This window comes from Culex quinquefasciatus, chromosome 2 (assembly GCF_015732765.1).
Source record: "Culex quinquefasciatus strain JHB chromosome 2, VPISU_Cqui_1.0_pri_paternal, whole genome shotgun sequence".
Taxonomy (NCBI): domain Eukaryota; kingdom Metazoa; phylum Arthropoda; class Insecta; order Diptera; family Culicidae; genus Culex; species Culex quinquefasciatus.
In genome coordinates, this window is record NC_051862.1 from 195,360,931 (window position 1) to 195,377,357 (window position 16,427).

The 16,427-nt window shown below is 36.5% G+C and overlaps 1 protein-coding gene across 16 annotated transcripts in view; it reads right to left on the reverse strand.

Annotated features, from left to right (window-relative positions):
* Positions 1 to 423: 423 nt before the first annotated feature.
* LOC6039845 (voltage-dependent L-type calcium channel subunit beta-2) overlaps positions 424 to 16,427 on the reverse strand; it is a 245,449-nt gene continuing 229,445 nt past the window's right edge. For 13 of the 16 annotated variants that reach the window (XM_038257740.1, XM_038257737.1, XM_038257729.1 and 10 more), the window contains 7 exons: positions 9,904 to 10,138; positions 9,721 to 9,844; positions 9,514 to 9,654; positions 6,984 to 7,151; positions 6,778 to 6,901; positions 5,614 to 5,652; positions 424 to 4,223 (listed from right to left, as the gene is read on the reverse strand). In XM_038257740.1, the coding sequence (XP_038113668.1) occupies positions 3,586 to 4,223; positions 5,614 to 5,652; positions 6,778 to 6,901; positions 6,984 to 7,151; positions 9,514 to 9,654; positions 9,721 to 9,844; positions 9,904 to 10,138 (1,469 nt within the window). In that variant the 3' untranslated portion in view covers positions 424 to 3,585. Of the gene's footprint in view, positions 4,224 to 5,613; positions 5,653 to 6,769; positions 6,902 to 6,983; positions 7,152 to 9,513; positions 9,655 to 9,720; positions 9,845 to 9,903; positions 10,139 to 16,427 lie in introns of those variants that run through there. The other 3 variants (XM_038257736.1, XM_038257741.1, XM_038257742.1) reach the window with 2 other exon arrangements.

Consider the following 16,427-nt stretch of genomic DNA (forward strand, 5'->3'; position numbering starts at 1 on the left):
ATACTTTCGAGTTAATAGAAAAAAGGGGAAAATCCTCATCGATACATGTGTCTGTCTGAGAGTGTGTGTGTTTGGTTGGTTGTGTCTTCGAGGCTTTGGGTTTCAAGGAGGAAAAAGGAGAGGTGTTCAAGACTGGATGATTCTGCTTGCCGATTGTGTGCTTTCTTCTTCACGCGGTCTTTTTCTGCTTATTTTTGTTTACTTCCCGTTTTGTTTTAATAATCTCAATAAATGTTTTATCAGTGCAAGGCAATTGGTATATAGCAATGTATTTTTAATCGTCGTGTAGTTTTGTTTTACTTTTTACAAATTTGTTTAGCTTCATGTCAGTTTGTTTACTGTGACTAAGATTTTTGTTTCTTTTTCTTTCTCTTCTTTGTTTTAATAGTAGTAGTAATCACAATTTCAGTTTTTTTCATTAGGTTTTTTTTGTTAATATTTTCTATGCTTGTGTTGTTTCTTCCATTCAATTTTCAATAGTCTATTTAATGTGTGTGTGTGTCTTTGCGCTCGCGCTCTCTCTGTAGCTGCATGGTGAGTGAGTGAGTGGCGTTGCGTCTCTGTCTGCGTGTGGGTGTTTGTATGTGTATGAGTGGGTGAGTGTGTGCTCAAGAGTGTTGGATGATTGTTGTTTTTGTTCTATTTTGCCGAGAGTTTGAGTGTAGGTCAACGGCGAGGGAAGGTCAGCGAGGGTTTTGTTTTTCTTTGGATATAAGTTGAGGAAAGTAGCTGCGACGCGGAAAACTGAGGACTTTTTACTTTAGTTTGTTTTCTTTTTTTTAGTTTAGAGAAGTGGTAGTGCAACTGCGTAAGCGCGATTTAAGCGTGGCTTGCTCAAAGTCGAAACCTTAACATCAGGTAAACGTATATTGTTGTATTTAAACCCCTACCGACTTGTTTTGCTCTCGTCTCAGAATTGTGTAGTACGATTAGTCAATGAGTTTAGCTATTTTGTTATGATCTTTGAGCCCGTTTTGATGTTTCGCTTCTGTTTTTTTTGTGTGTGTTGTGATGATTCCAAATTTTGAACGGAAAGATTAAAGTTCAAGCTCTTATGTTTTCAGTTTTCTTCTTTTGTTAAGGATAAACGCTGGAATCACTGCGGGAAATGATTCGCAAAACTGGACTTCCTAAGTAGATGCTTGTTGCTCATATTTCAAATATACAATGTTTTTTGCTGTTTTAATTATTTTTTTTTTACAAAAAATTATCTTTCGTACGAACTTCACTCAGTAACGCGATTTTTTCTTCTTTTTTTGCTTTGTGTCTCTGTGTGTGTTTGTCATTAATTCATTTGCATTTCTTTGTTACCTAAATTTAAATTTAAAGCTTTCATTATTTATATGCATTTTATTTTGCAGCTGGAGCTTTTCAAGAGAAACGGTAAAATGTTTAATTTACTAAGTTAACGTAATCTAGTGTTTTGTTTTGTAATGAAAAATGGCGAAATCGAAAGTCGCCAGTCGGTGCCAGCTTGGAGAATATAAAAATAACGTTTTATTTTCGCATCACGCTGAAGTGGATTTTCAAACAAACTATAATTCGGTTTAGGGTGTTCGCATCTCTGTCATTGTTATGTGTTTTTCCTCTCTTTCTCTCTCATTAACGATAATCCTATTGATTTGGCACAATTAAAAGTTGAGTTTCCATCTGCTTTGTTTTTTTCGGGGCTTGATTTTCGATTTTAAAAATAAGTGGCTTAGTAGAGTTTTCGTTTACTTTGTGTGTATTTGTTCTTTTTGTTTATGCTGTGATAAGCTGACTGCCAACGTTTCGGCAGTAGTATTTTTTTTTGTTTTCCAGGAGTTGACTGTAAATGATCCACATTCGGCGTGATTTTTTCCCTCGTATCAAAAATGTTCGTTCTCCGATTACTTCTTTTTTTCAATGCAAAACTTAACCGGATCAATATCATTGGATACCATGGTAAGGCTATAATTAAACTAGTTAAATAAAGAAGCAAAGTCCTAAAAAGTTCTTAACATGATGGGCTTCAAGATTTTGTTTGTTTGCTGTTAATAAATATGGAACTGATGTAAGAAACTTCAAGTGCATGCTTTCTTACCTACGATTTTATTAAATTTTCGAATTTTAATAAATTTAATGTCTAGTTTAATATACACCTATTTCTATATAAATGTTCTTCATCATTTTTCGTCCATCGATACTAAACTAAGCAACTGCCAGTTAACGGAAAAGGTAAAGAAAAAGTAACAATTGGAAAATAACCGAGCAAAAAAATCTGATTGAACTGAAAAAACTCCTAAAAATCTTTTAAAGTAACTGACCAGAATCAGCTTAAACTTACATGCTAAGAAAAAAAAATGGAAGAGAATTAGGTAGATTAATTGCACGAACTAACAACAGCAACAAATTAATAAAATGATGACATAAAAAACATCTGCAAACAGTCTTTTCGAAATCATCGAGTTTGGCAAATAAAAACGTAGACGTAGCCAGCAAACGAAAACAATTGCAGCAGACAAACCGATAACCACAGAACAAGCCAACATAAAGGTGGTGGTGGTGGTGAGGGGAAAACGGTTACCCTCTCTCCCTCTCTCACACTCTTTCACTATCGCACAGCAAAGTGAGCAAACCGAAACCGAAATCGTGTGTGTGTGTGTGTGGCAGTATGCGTGCGTTGCAAGCAAAACCGAAGAAAAAGGTCGAAACCGAAACACAATAGAACGGAAGAGTTTGGACACTTGTTGCTTGTTTTTTTTTTCAAAAATGATGAAAGCGGTATTATATAGAAATGAGTATTTTCATTTTTTACAATAGGAATGGATCAGGATGATTCACGAACGACGGCAATTTATCTTTCACTCGTTCTCTCTCTCGCTTGCGCTCACCTAGTGTTTCTCTGGCTCTCTCTTCTAAGTGTGTGGTGTGTTTGTTGTTGTTGTTGTTGTTTTGTCTCTCTCTCGCTAGTGATTGTTGCTTAGGTTGGTTTCCTCTGAGTGTACGTGTTTTTGTGTGACGTTGTTTGTTTGTGTTGAGTGGGCTTTCTTTGTGTGTGTGTACTCTTCGCTACTATATTTTACACAGTTTGTTCACTAATACTCTCGTTCGCTTTCCGAATGTTTTTGTTGTTGTTTGTGCGAGTCGACGAATTGTACTGTTAACGGTTGTTGTCATTGCAGCGCTGTTGTTGATGTGTTGTGCCTTTTTGGACTTACCGAATGCGCGGGTGCCCTTCAGGATGGTTTTGGAAAATGTCAAACTGACAGGATCGCGTGCTGTCGCTCAACCAAGTGTCAGACAATAGAATCAGTTTGAAGTGAGATGTGGTCTAGTTGTGACTGGAGGTAAATACATTTGTACCAGCTGTGAAAAAACACCGAAGTTGTAGTGGGTATTTGGGGATGGGTTGGTTAAACGCTACGAAAGGATTTGCATGAGAATTACAGAGAAGTTTTAGGCTGGGATCCGGCAAGTTCGGTGGCTCGCAATGTGTTTGACAACCGGCACCGCTCAGTAGAACTCGTCGTACTCGAAGCCGTCGTCCTCCTCGCTGTCCGGGACGAGCTTTTCCTCGTCCACCGATTCCTCATCCTGATCCCATCCCTATATCCACGATTCCTACATGGCATTCAATACTCTTCTATTATTACCGCCTCCCCGGTGAGGGCTGTAGTCGTCGCGGTCCCGCCCATCGGACGCTCCCCGCTCCCTGGCGGCGGCCATCTCCGCCCGGCGGACCGACTGCGACGACGGTGGCGCCACCAGCTGCTGTGGCTGTGCGATCGGATAGCGCGGATCCCGTGGGTCTCCCCGCACCAGTTCCCCCCTCACCAGCACGTCCCCGCCGCCGCCCCCTCGTATCAGCTCGCGGTCGTGGTCGAGCATGTCGGCGTTCAGGGTGTGTCGGTTGCTGTTACTACTGCTGGCCACGCCCACGCTCACCCCACTCGAGATGTGCACCCGGCCGTCCCGTTCCCGCAGATCCCGTATGTCCCGACTGTCGCCCCGTATCATCCCTCCGCCTCCTCCTCCCCGGTCCCGATCACCGCCGTAGTCCGACGGGCCGTAGTTGCGCTCGTTCAGCAGGTCGTCGTCGTTGATGTCGTAGTGCAGCATGTCCCGCTCTCGAGCGTGTAGCCGTTCCCGGTCCCGCTCGATCCTGTCCAGTCCCCGGTCCCGGTCGCGGTTGTCGTGGCCACGATTCGAACCCGGCCGTCTACTGCTACTGCTATTACTATTGTGATGATATGATGCACCTGGAAGCGAAAACAAACGGTTCGTTAGCGAATCAGCTCAACATCCGGTTGAGGTCTAAAATGGCGGCGGGTTCAAGCTCCAAGTCTTGTGTTGGCTTGAACGCCATCACTAGGGAAGTAAAGGGGTGTCACGCACACGCAAAACATGAAATTGGCAACATTTTCAAATGTTTTTGTTTTTCTGAACTTTTATTCTTTTTTGAGGATGGATTTGTGGAATTAGGAGTAGAATTAAAACGAAAGAAAAAGCATGCCGTTAGTCATGGGTCAACGCAAAACAAAACAAAACACTCTAAAGAAGTTTCTAGAAAAAAGGATGCTTGGGTTAGTGGAATTGTGAAACAAAACGTGATGGTTTTGCTGAGAACACGTGAACATACTTTTGCAACATCTCTTCGGAATCGAGGCTCCATCTATAGTTGATCAAAAAAACTGCAGACTAGAAGTGTGGTGCGCTCTGGTGGTAAATTCAAGTACTACTAATTCATGTAATGATGATGTTCAATTGTTCTCTGATGCAGCAAATAGGTCTTACGATTGCTTGTTTGACAATCTTAAAAAAGTATCTTTATTGGATTTTCCAAAATTTAAACACATGATTAATTCACATAAGGAATTCAAACGTTGTTAGTTAAACTTTGATAATCGAAACCAGTATATCAAACAAAACTCACTTTATGAAAATTCATCACACAAGTTGACGTTTCCTGTAAAATCAGGTTAACAACAAAGTCCAAAAGCACTTATCGCAGGTGACACCTGCGAGCTGCATCAAACAAAGTCTACCTCTTTGGCGTAGTTCAAAGAGTTGCCAAAATTTCATCGAATGCATTGGTTCCTGTTGTTGCGTTTTTGCGTTAAAAGCCAAGAACTCAAAAATCTAACATTTTTTTTAGAAACAAAAAAACAAGTTTAACGGAAATTATGAATCACGTATTTTTTCAACTCTTTTCTTCTCGTCCGCAACAACAACAAATAAAAGCCAACAAAATGAACAAAATAAACCATTAAAACTAAATACGGCCTCATCTAAACGCTTAGAGAGTCTCCTCGACGTCTCGCATATTGAAAACTGTAAATGAAGAAGTAAAAGATAGAAATAGTAAAATAAAAGAAATAAAAATATAAATGAAAGGATTGTTTCAATAAATTTTGTAAAAAAAGCTGAAAATGCGATGATGAGAGATTCAGACCTTGAATAAGATTTCAAATTTAGAAAGGGTACAACAAACATTCTTCAAAATCAATTTAAATAGCTCTAAATTAAAAATGGAATGGAAAGGGGGTGAAACACGAGCAGAACTCTTTCAACGAGTAATTTCCACTACTTGAACTAATTCCTAAGAAGAACTCCCCGGGCGCACTAAGAGAGTTGTGAAACAACATTTACCTCGCTGCTCGTTTCTATATCCGTAACGATCCCTAGATTCTGTTTTTCGATTGTTTTTTTTTTGTCGATTTGATTGTGGTTCAGTGTGATAATGTGGACACAGTGTGCAGTAAAACGATAATAGTAGCAGCAAGAAAAGAAAAAGAACTCGTGTAGGTGGCAGGAAGTTGACACAGTTAAGAGCGGTACAAATTGAAGAAATTGCTGATTTTGTTTTTCTTATCCAGACGAGTAGAGAGATTTTCCATTTTTTCATTTTTTAAACTATGTAATAATTCATGGTACTTTCTACAAAATGGTATAGAGCAAGAAAGAAGAAGATTTTTTTAGCACTAGTCGTACATCCAACGAGGTTTACCGAGTTGGATTAATATCGCAATATACTTCAGTGAAATTTTGATAAAGTACACTGTTCTCATGTTATAATCTTTTTTAGGTTAAATTTATCGTTTTTTAACCATTCAGGCAACAATTATGAAGAAAAAAATTGGATATTGATGGAAAAATGATTTAAAAAAAAATATAGACTTATTTTTCAATCGCTCAAATCTCTCATTATTCACGATACCATAATCTGGGGTGAATCGGGACTACAGTCTCAATAGGGACAGCAGTTTTTAGAGCCGTTAAAATTGGAAATGGATGTACACATTTTGTTGGCCTGAGTCTGTTCTAACCGAAACCAACTAGAAAAATCAAAATATTGTGCTCTGACATGGTTAAAACTGCTGTCCCAATTCGCCCCATGTGTACCGATTGACCAAGGCTTCAAAATATATATTGTCATTTTGAAATGTTTGTCGTGTTTTTGACATTCTGAAAATATTTTTTTCAAAACAAGATTAGCAAATTTGAAAATGGTTTTACGTTTTTGTATTATTTTATTGAAATCCTTACCAAAAAATGGTTAACAACCATTTAGAACAACTAAAAAAATCTCTCTGCTCGTGTTGTGATCTTGTTCTGATGATAAATCAAATTTCAACCAAAATGTGCATTGAAGCCGAAAAACCAGACTCGTGATTGTAAAGTACATAATGTGACTGTTACTCTTTTCTCGTAGTTATTTTGACTAACAGTAAATTTCCCCACACTTCGTATCAAGATCCGAATGTCCGGAATAATGTTAAAAATGTATAAAATTGGCCCCCGGAAATCACTTACCAGGCGGAGGTGGAGGACCCATTCGGCCGGGTTGCTCGCCCGACGGTGACGCTTCTTGGGACGGCAAAGGTCTAGGAACAGATGGAGTTGGTCGTACGGGAGGATGTGTGGCTCGCCAGTATGCCTGCAAAGTAGAATTTTGAAAATCAGTTTTAACCAAAAAAAAAAAAAAATATTAAAATAAAGAATAAAGATAGAGAACCCACCTCTAGGTATTCTGCCAAGTGCTGGCACGCCTCTTCGAGCTGGTTCTCGTCTAGGATGACATCAAACATCTCCGGTGGACATTGACCCAATTTTTCAGCAGCTACCATTTGTACTGATAAATTTTTTGCCTGAGCTTTGCCACGTGATTTGATTAATCTTTGTAATACCTGTGGGAAAGGAGAACAAATTATTTAGTTTTCTTTTAGTCTCGTTCTAGCAAACAATTTCCAGACAAATGAAAATAACAATCGGTTTTTTAAATTATTGAATATGATATGGAAATTTTCTAACATTTTTCTGGGATTTATTTATTTTAACTTAAATTCACAATTTCAGGTCTTTTAAAAAAAGTTTATTTGGAAAACTTATTAGCATCGTAGAAGAGCTATTTGACATCAATTTCAACCCTCTGCTGTCCATTCACTTTCAATCTTATGAGGCCACTTTGAGTACAATGAAAAGCGGATTTCTCTTGCTGAAAGTTTTTGTTACCGGGCAATTTTCTATAAAATCGGCTAATTTCATTGATTTTTTTGCTTCTAAAACTTTTAAAAACATTTGACAGTTTAAAACAAATATTGTTTAAGGAAATTGTAATTTAAAAAATTGGGTAACTTTGAAAATCAAGTGTGCTAAGCCATCACGTCAAATTAACAATCAGTAAGGTTACTTTTCATATTTCATTCAAAAAACTCACGTTTTGTTTTTTTTATTAAATTTTAATGAAACCTTAATAAATTTCAGGTTAAATAAATAAAAAGTTTCAAGTTTAATCAAAATTCTTGAGAAATTGATTTTTTGTTCATAAAATATTGCCACTAATAGTTATGTTGTACCATGAATAAAAAAAATCCAAATTTACAGAAAAACTTGTTCTTACTATAAAATGCTTGAAAATCTGATGATATTTTTTTATTTATTGCAATAAACATGGTACTTTTTACTGAGAAACTTTTTTTCCTGTTTCTAAAGTGAAATTGTGCTAAGAATCTGAATAAATTTTCATTGAGTAAAACAAAATACTTTAAGAGTATTTAAATTAAAACAATTTTGATTGAAAAGTTAAGAAAATTTTGAGGTTTTAAGGAATTAGTTCGATATTTTCCCGAAAATCTTATTTATTTTTCATAAAATACAAAGCAATTTTTGATAACATCATGAGTTGTTTGGTAAACACGAAAAAGCCTTTTTGCACTCAAACGGTGATAAAAAAGTTGCTTGTCAAGGCTGTGACAAAATAAACTTTGGTTTTTAGAGTACCGTCATTGGGTCTGGGGGAGAGATCGGCTCGTATAAAAATTCTGAAATTTTTATCACCCAAACTCAACCTCCAGACCCAATGTGACCCCTGTTGACGGTATTTAATTTTGTTTTTCAACGAGGAGTTTTTGGAAATTTTATAAAATCTATGTTTTAATACGTAGATGCTAAGAATACCCAGTAAAAAATGAGTACATTTGGAAGGTGTAATTTTGAAAGGTTGATGTAATTTTACCTCAATTAAGACTGAAAAAGTGAGTCCTAGTTTCAATTTTTTAAATATTTTTGCATTTTTTTATGCGAGACCATTTTTTGAGGCTTTTTCAACATTTTAGCATTTTCCCACAAAAAAAAAATAATCGGAAAAGATCTTTAAATTCCACATTTAAACATAAACATAAGTCGATAAATTTCAAAGAAATGTGTGTATATAATTTCTTACTGTTTTACTTTCAAATTTTGAACAAGTTATATAATGGCCTACCGTCAGTGGGGGTGACATTGGGTCTGGGGGGTGAGATTGGGTCAAAGTGGATTTGGACAATTTCTCAGGTTCTTCCCAATGAAATTAAATTGTGTTAAAATGGTTGTGTAGGGGACATCTTAAGATGACTCAGTTGAAAAAATTTCTTTCATACAACAAATCCTGTCATTTTGGCAGCTGTCCAAAGTTGAGATATGTTTTTGGCCAGAAATTTCGTCTCAAAAAATCAACTTTTTAATATTTTTGCTCGAATTGCTCGAAAATGGATGACTTGTTTTTACCATATGGTTGTAGTTGAGCTTAATTTTACTTTCATTCGACCCAATGTAACCCCCTCTAAGGGGTGAGATTGGGTCTATTTTCAAACGATTGGCATTTAAGGTAGAGTTCATCAAATTCCATCATATTTTGGAAAAATATTAGGGAACTATGTAAGAATAATTTTACGTTAAATGATTTTTCATTCTATTTAAAAATTTTTTTGTTATTAAGAAATTACGAGTGATGTATCGTTTTTTGACCCATAGTCACCCCCACTGACGGTACATTTTTATTTATTTTTGAAGGGGGGAGGAACATAGATCGGAAAAAAACTTCACAGGACATTTTTTTATGAATCACGGATAAGCTTTGGCTAATGTTTTTTTTACAACGAAATGAAACAACAGGTTTTATTATCGATGCACTATTTCAATTTTTCGAAACTATTTAGTGTTTGATACTTTGTAAAATACTAATTTAATTCAATTAAGAACATTTATTATTTAATATGTTTTGTCACTCACCTTACTACTAGCTATCTTTAAATAAACTATTATTGGCGCTAATGATGTTTTCGCTAATTGTGACGGATGATTTATTGTATCACAATCAAGTACAACTAATTGAAGTGTTCTCGCTAACTCGAATATTCGCTCGATTTCAGCCTGTAAGATTAGAAGATTTATTAGCTTACCAGTAGTTCATTTTCGGGTTAAGTAACTCCAACCAACCTGCACTTCCGCTAAACAAGATGACCTACTGTTGGAACGTTCCATTATCGCTCGCTTCGATGGATTGTTCATCAGGGAACGCTTCGCTAACGATATATCGGCTTGAACACGGGTTATAATTATTCTGAAATCAAGAATTTTAGTTAAAGTTGTAAAAATTGTAATCCAAAAGCTAAAATCCACCTTGATTCAAATCGATGTTTTAAATAATCAAACAACGCCTTCTGCATCATGTCGGTCACCTCGTAACCCTTTAAACTTGGACCCACTAGTACGACTGGTCTCATTGATGGCACTACGTCATATGGTGATGATGTTTCCTGCTTTTTGAAGAACGGTTTCCGCTTCTCCTTGGTAGGTGGCGTGGCGAGCGGGGTTTTGCCGTGCCGCGAGGCGCCCATCGAATCGCTATCGTCTCCTGAGATTTTTTTCCAGCGGGAAAAGAATGAAAGAAAGAAGAAAAAGAAGAAGAAAGAGGGAAAAATCGCAAACGGTGCGATGTTAGTGGAAATGGGATCGTCACTGGGAGAAACTTGTCACAATAGTAGAGACACGGGAAGAGATGCGACATTTGTTACGACGTTGAGAGAAATGCGCGCGTGTAGAGTTAGAGGGTGAGTTCATACAACACACACGTTTATAGAGTTTGCTGTTGTTTCTTTGTTGTTGGGAGGATTTGCGTTTGCTTACTGTTTGCCGTGGCACTACATGTACTTGCACAACACACACATTTATTTACACAGACAATCATTCGTGGCAGCAGAGTCGGAAATCTACAAGAGATAGTTAACCCTTAAAATAACTAAAGCAACTATTCAACTTCAATATAAACACGAAAAATTGTCTTAATTGTTTTCGGTACCATCAATGCATCATTTCGCCAACAGATAAAATATAGCACCGACCAACAACATTTCTGCTCAGGCTCAACTCGAGGAGAAGCATGAACTTTGAGGCCCCCAGAAACACAGAATGGTATTATACCAAAGTTTGCGTGGAGAATTAGGGCGGTTCATCGCTGTTGCATACAAGTAAAAATTGAATGCAATATGTCGGAGTAGCGAACAGCACTAATTCCTAATACAATCTTTGGATAACTATTCAGCGCTTTCTAAAGTAAAATTCTAAATATTTTTGAAAAGTTCCCTTCCCCTCTAGTTGAGCCTGTGCAGTTATTTTTTATGGGTCAGTGTAATCAAATAGAGTTAAAAATAAAATAAAATGAAGCTTATTCTTTCAGAGAACTCCTGAAAAATGTTAATTTTGTTTTAAGAATATCTTGAAATCTTAATGATGTTAATATCTTTTCCATGTTTTGTAAAATTGTCCAAATAAAATTTTATTGAATTGTTCTTGGAACTATTGGTTTTCTTGCGCATGAGAAATTAAAAATTGAAAATCTGAATATACTTGATGAAAAGAAACGAGTTTCTATAACATAAGTTGTTACATATGATTTTTTACGGTAGTTACGGTTATTATTCACAACGATAAAGCAACGACATTTTTCTTAGCAGTTAAAAATTTGGTAAAATTTAGCACACGTTTTGTCCTTTTTGAACAGATGTCCCAAAAATTTGTTGATACACAACGATTCCAAATAAAACCAGCAGGGTCCAGGTCAAAAAGGCTCCTAATTGGCTAAAATTTGGCATGGGATTTCCTTGGCCAAAATAATTAGACCCGTTTTCTTTTCGTTTGACGATTTGGGTGATCCTACCCAAAACACCGTGCGTCTCCTGCAAAAAATACTGGGAGCTCTATTCGATGGAGAAGTATGGTACTTTTAGTTCGAGTGGCATAGGAAACCAGATTTTTCCACAAAAAAAAAAAATTGCTAAAATTTTTGTTTTTGTCAAATCTTACATTTTTCAAATTAATGATTGCAAAACAATTAAACTAGTGTAAAATGCATTTTAACACACTTTTCCATGCAAATTTTAAAACTATGGCTTGTTATTTCAATATTTATATTTTTTATTTTTTGCCCCTCCCCCTTCGACCCTGCCCAGAGCCGAGAGATGACTTTGAAAACTATTTGCATCGACCTTATCCAGTTTCGTTTATAGAAAATCTAAGTGTGTAGTTAGTAATTTTATAACCAAATTCGGTTGCTGAAAATCGGAAAAATTAGATTGAAAACCACCTGTGAACAAAATATTTCCGAAAACTGTACAAAATATTGAAATTCGCAATTTTATTTATCAAAATCAGTAATTTGAGTTTTTTGATTGTTTGACATAAATGCCAAACAAGACTATAATTAACATATCTTGTTTATGTTTAAGACTTTGCGATTGCGAATTCAATTTGAATTAAAACATTTATTTTCGATTATATCAGATGATATCGGCAATTTGAAACTCTCAACAAATTTGAAAATATTTTTGTTTGAAAGCTCGTAAAATTTCAGGATTTTTTTTCTTTGTTGACATTAAAAATCGGACGCAAAAACGAAACTATTGGCACTACGCCCCCCGGGGCATGGCCTTCGTCTAACGTGGGATTTCTGCTCCAGCGCCTCTGACGAGACAGTAGAAACCGGGACCGACGTTTTACTTCACCATCCGATAGAAGCTCAGTGGATAAGGCGGGAATCGAACCCACGTCTCATAGCATCATCGGGATCGGCAGCCGAAGCCGCTACCCCTGCGCCACGAGACCCACGCACATTTGCTAAATTATTCTCACTCAAAAATTCAACGCTAATTGGTGTTGTAGAGAAAACCTCATTTTTCCAGATTGTTTCTCTTTCATAGGCAACTATTGGTTCAACCTTCGATATCTTTCAAGCAAATCTATAGGAAATTTTCTGATCTTTTCGAACAACATATTTTCAGAGATTAGCTTCGGCATGACTTTTACAGGTAAAAACAGTCACGCTATCAATGATAAAGTCATTTTTTGTGAGTTTAACTCCAAAACGGTGCACAATATCGAAATTTATGTAATGTACTTTTTGACTGTAAATTTAATTTCACATCAATGTCAGTCACTTTGAAAATATAGGGAGCGGCCATGGCTGACTGGTTACGCTTTTCGCTTTGTAAGCAAATGGTCCTGGGTTCGATTCCCATCTGCTCCCAACGAGAAAGTATAGGAAATATAAATCTTGAAACTCTGAACATGAACGAAAAATCAAAGTCGCTCGAGTCGGGGTTCGATCCCCCGTCCTTTGGATTGGTAAGCAAAAATGTTAACCACTAGGCCATCGCGACTTGGTGAGTTATGACTGGAATTGGGAATACTGTTACTATCAACTATATACGCGCTGGGTCCTTGTCCATTTGACAAGGGTTCGGAAGTTCTAAAATAACGTTTGAATCCGATTGGTCCAAACGTTGTTCAGGGCGGGGCTTGTCGATAAAGCTGAAGTACCTCGCGCTCGGCTAGCCAGCGTAGAAATGGGTCACCGAAGCTCAGCAGAGCTAACACCTTCCAAATGCCTATGCGAGTTGTTTGCATGTATAGAAAGTAGATCTAAAAATACATGGAAACAACTCAATTTGAAAGAAGTGGCCGCGTGGTCCCGTTTGGTTGGTTGCACACACACACAATGTCAGACACTTTGAAAATATTATTTTCGATTTTTCCACGTTTAAAGTTCTTTTTTTTCCAAAAATTGGCAACACTGCCAAAGTAATTTTGATCAACTTGTGCCATAGCTCAGCAAGCAATATATACAACTTTGCCCAAGGCACCAAATCGGTCCGAAAATCCGTTATCAGGATAAAGATTTTTGATTATTCAATTGTTTTTTTTTTTTGTACGGAAAGCTACACCCAAACGGTGGTCGCATGATTGTGATGCATGGCGGCATGAAAGTATATCAGAATCTGCATGAAAACTGTCCTCATGCATTTTTTGCGATATGGGGGCATGACATTTTTGCCCGTTACCAACAATTCTCGACATTACCGACGGCTTTTTGGTTGTATTCCACAAAAAAAAAAAACTTAACAGAACGAGGATTGAACCATCAACTTCTTGGTTATTGATCCGACACGCTACCACCGCGCCATGGACGCTTGATGAAAAGTGAGTGAAAGAGCACCAACATATGCTTCTCTTTGGAGTGTTGCTCGGGGATGGGCCAGCGTTATATGTGTTGGTGAGAACTGCAGATCGCTGAAATGTTTACACGCAGGCAAAAATGATCTAGGGGCTTGCTGCAAAAAATGTTATAAAATATGACATTTTCTGCAGCAAATCCACTGTTGCAGATTTTGAGATAAATTTTTCCTTTGGGTGTACCAAAATTGTATGAAAACTTGTATGGACGAACTAATAATGCGTTCTGATGATGTCTTCTTTGGTTATAGGAAAAGTATACACAATTTTTCATCAAAATCAAATTAAAAATACAAAAAATAATAGTTGTACGAGGCTTGTACGAGGTAATTGGGTCCTAAAATGAAGCTTAGATTGCTGATATTATTGTTTACAGCGATAAAGCTTTTTTTTCTGAGTACAATAACCCTTTGTACGACCACAAATAGTTTAAAATGGATTTTTAAATCAATTTTGAAAAATTAACCTCGCGGTCCTTCTTTACAAAAAAGCTCTTACTTGACAGCTCGTTCCAAGGGGACCATAGTTAATCCATCGAAAAAATGCTGTCTTGTAATTTTTTTTTGCATTAAAATGAAAAAAGTGATCAGAAATGGTTTTTAATAGCGTTTTTTACCGTTGTACATGAAAATTGCCATAGGGCTTTAGTACCCAATTCTAACCGTTCCTGAATCAATTAATCCAATATTAGACTAAGGAAATCTTCTTTTTGATGCATGACGTGGTACCGATCACAAGACAAACACAGAACTGCATAACAAAAACAGTAATTGAATCAATCTTGTAAAGAATAATCTGTAGAAAAATCATACCTATCTAACTGAACATAACCAGCTCAAAGCAAACGAAGAATATGCAACTCAGCCATCAGAATCAAAAACATAAGACAATTACTTACATGTTATTTTTTATATGTGTGTACGTGTGTGTGTGTGTGTTTATCATACAGCATAACAATCAAAAGCTCACAGAGAGGGGGCAGTTACACACAAACTTACACATCCACATCACAGCACTATTGAAAGCACATACAGAGTTATATGAAAGCGTTAAAAAGGAAGCAGCAGCATCAGCGCAACACAAAAGTCACAAACTGCATCAGGCAGTGGTAACATTTTCCATTTGTTGTGGTTGTAGGTAGAATATGTTGTGTATTGTTTCAGCAACAAACGAAAGAATAAAAGGGGGGAAAAAAAGGGAAGAACAAATGTCACCCCGAAGGAGGGGGTGCCAGATAGATGACAAATTTCAATTGTTTCGCGTTCCTTACACCGTACCTGGATGGGGTTGGGCCCTTCATTGGGTATGAATACAGTGCTTTCTTTTATTCGTCCACTTACGGGTTTTCTTTGCTGTTGTTTTGTTTTGTTGGGTTTAATTTCTCATTCGTGATGTTTTGTTTTTACTCTGTTTTTTTTGTGTGTACTTATTTTGTTCTGCAAAATTGGTTCCGTGATTTGTGGTTTTCTTTTACTTTTGCTCCGATGAAATCGGAAGGCATTGTGGCTTTTGGCCCGCATAATCACCCATTATTGTAGTGAAAGGGGACGTCTTCTTCGTGAAGATAGTTTGTTTTTGTTTCTTATTGGTGGTAGGTTAATTTGAGACGATTGAAATTTGTTCTTTAACTGCAACGTATTTTACATGCATGCAACAGATTTTGTAACAAAGAACAATCTCTTTTGGAGACCTCTACAGACACTTATAAGCTAAGAGTTGTTTATAGTCATATAGTTTCATATAGATATAGAGAATTAATGCAGGACGGAAAATGAGGAAATCATCATGAAAAATGTAAAAATTTTGAAAAGTGAAAATCAGTGAAACCAAGGGAGGAATGAAACAAGTTTTATTTCCGTGTTTGTGTTTTTTTTGTGAAAAAAATATGAAACTTGTGAGCGTGTGGTGAATCAGAGTGGGAGCGAGTGAGTGTTATGTGTGAAAATGTGCATTATTGTGGAAATAGGTAAACTTCTACTGGATCAGATTTGAGTTTGATTGGTGAGCAAAATGTGGCCTCAGAGTTTCAAGGGACAGTGTAAGTGTTTTTGTGTGTGTTTTTGAGTGTAGGCAGTGTAGGTGTTTGTGTTTTGTGTTGGAAATAAAAGTAATCAACCTAGGAATACTTAACAAATAAAGTGGTAATCGAAAACAAGAGTTATTTAGTTTTACATTATAAGTTTACTGTTATGTAGCTGAATATACAATCAATGGGGTACTTTAATGTCAATCAAAAGTACATTGAGTTCATAATAAGCGGTATTGTGTGAAAATATATGTTTACACTCGCATCTTACATAGTAAAAACTTAACAGTAATGTGTAATACTGACAAAATAAACAATGTTTCTCCTGAAATTAATAAAATTGCAAACATCTCCAACTTAACAAAGAATCGTACGTAAACAAATGTTTAAACGGCGATAAGAAACAAAAAGAATTCCTTTAATACTGGAAGCAAAAATCATATCTTTCTTGATTTTATAAAATCTACTGTATAAAAAAGTACCTTTCGAAATTTTGTAGAACATTTTCGAATATTTTCTTTAAATTTAAGTGTTTAATCTTAATTCCTTGCGAAATTGAAAAAAAAAATCTATTTTATTTTGAGAAAAGCATAACTTTTCGTTTTTTCTA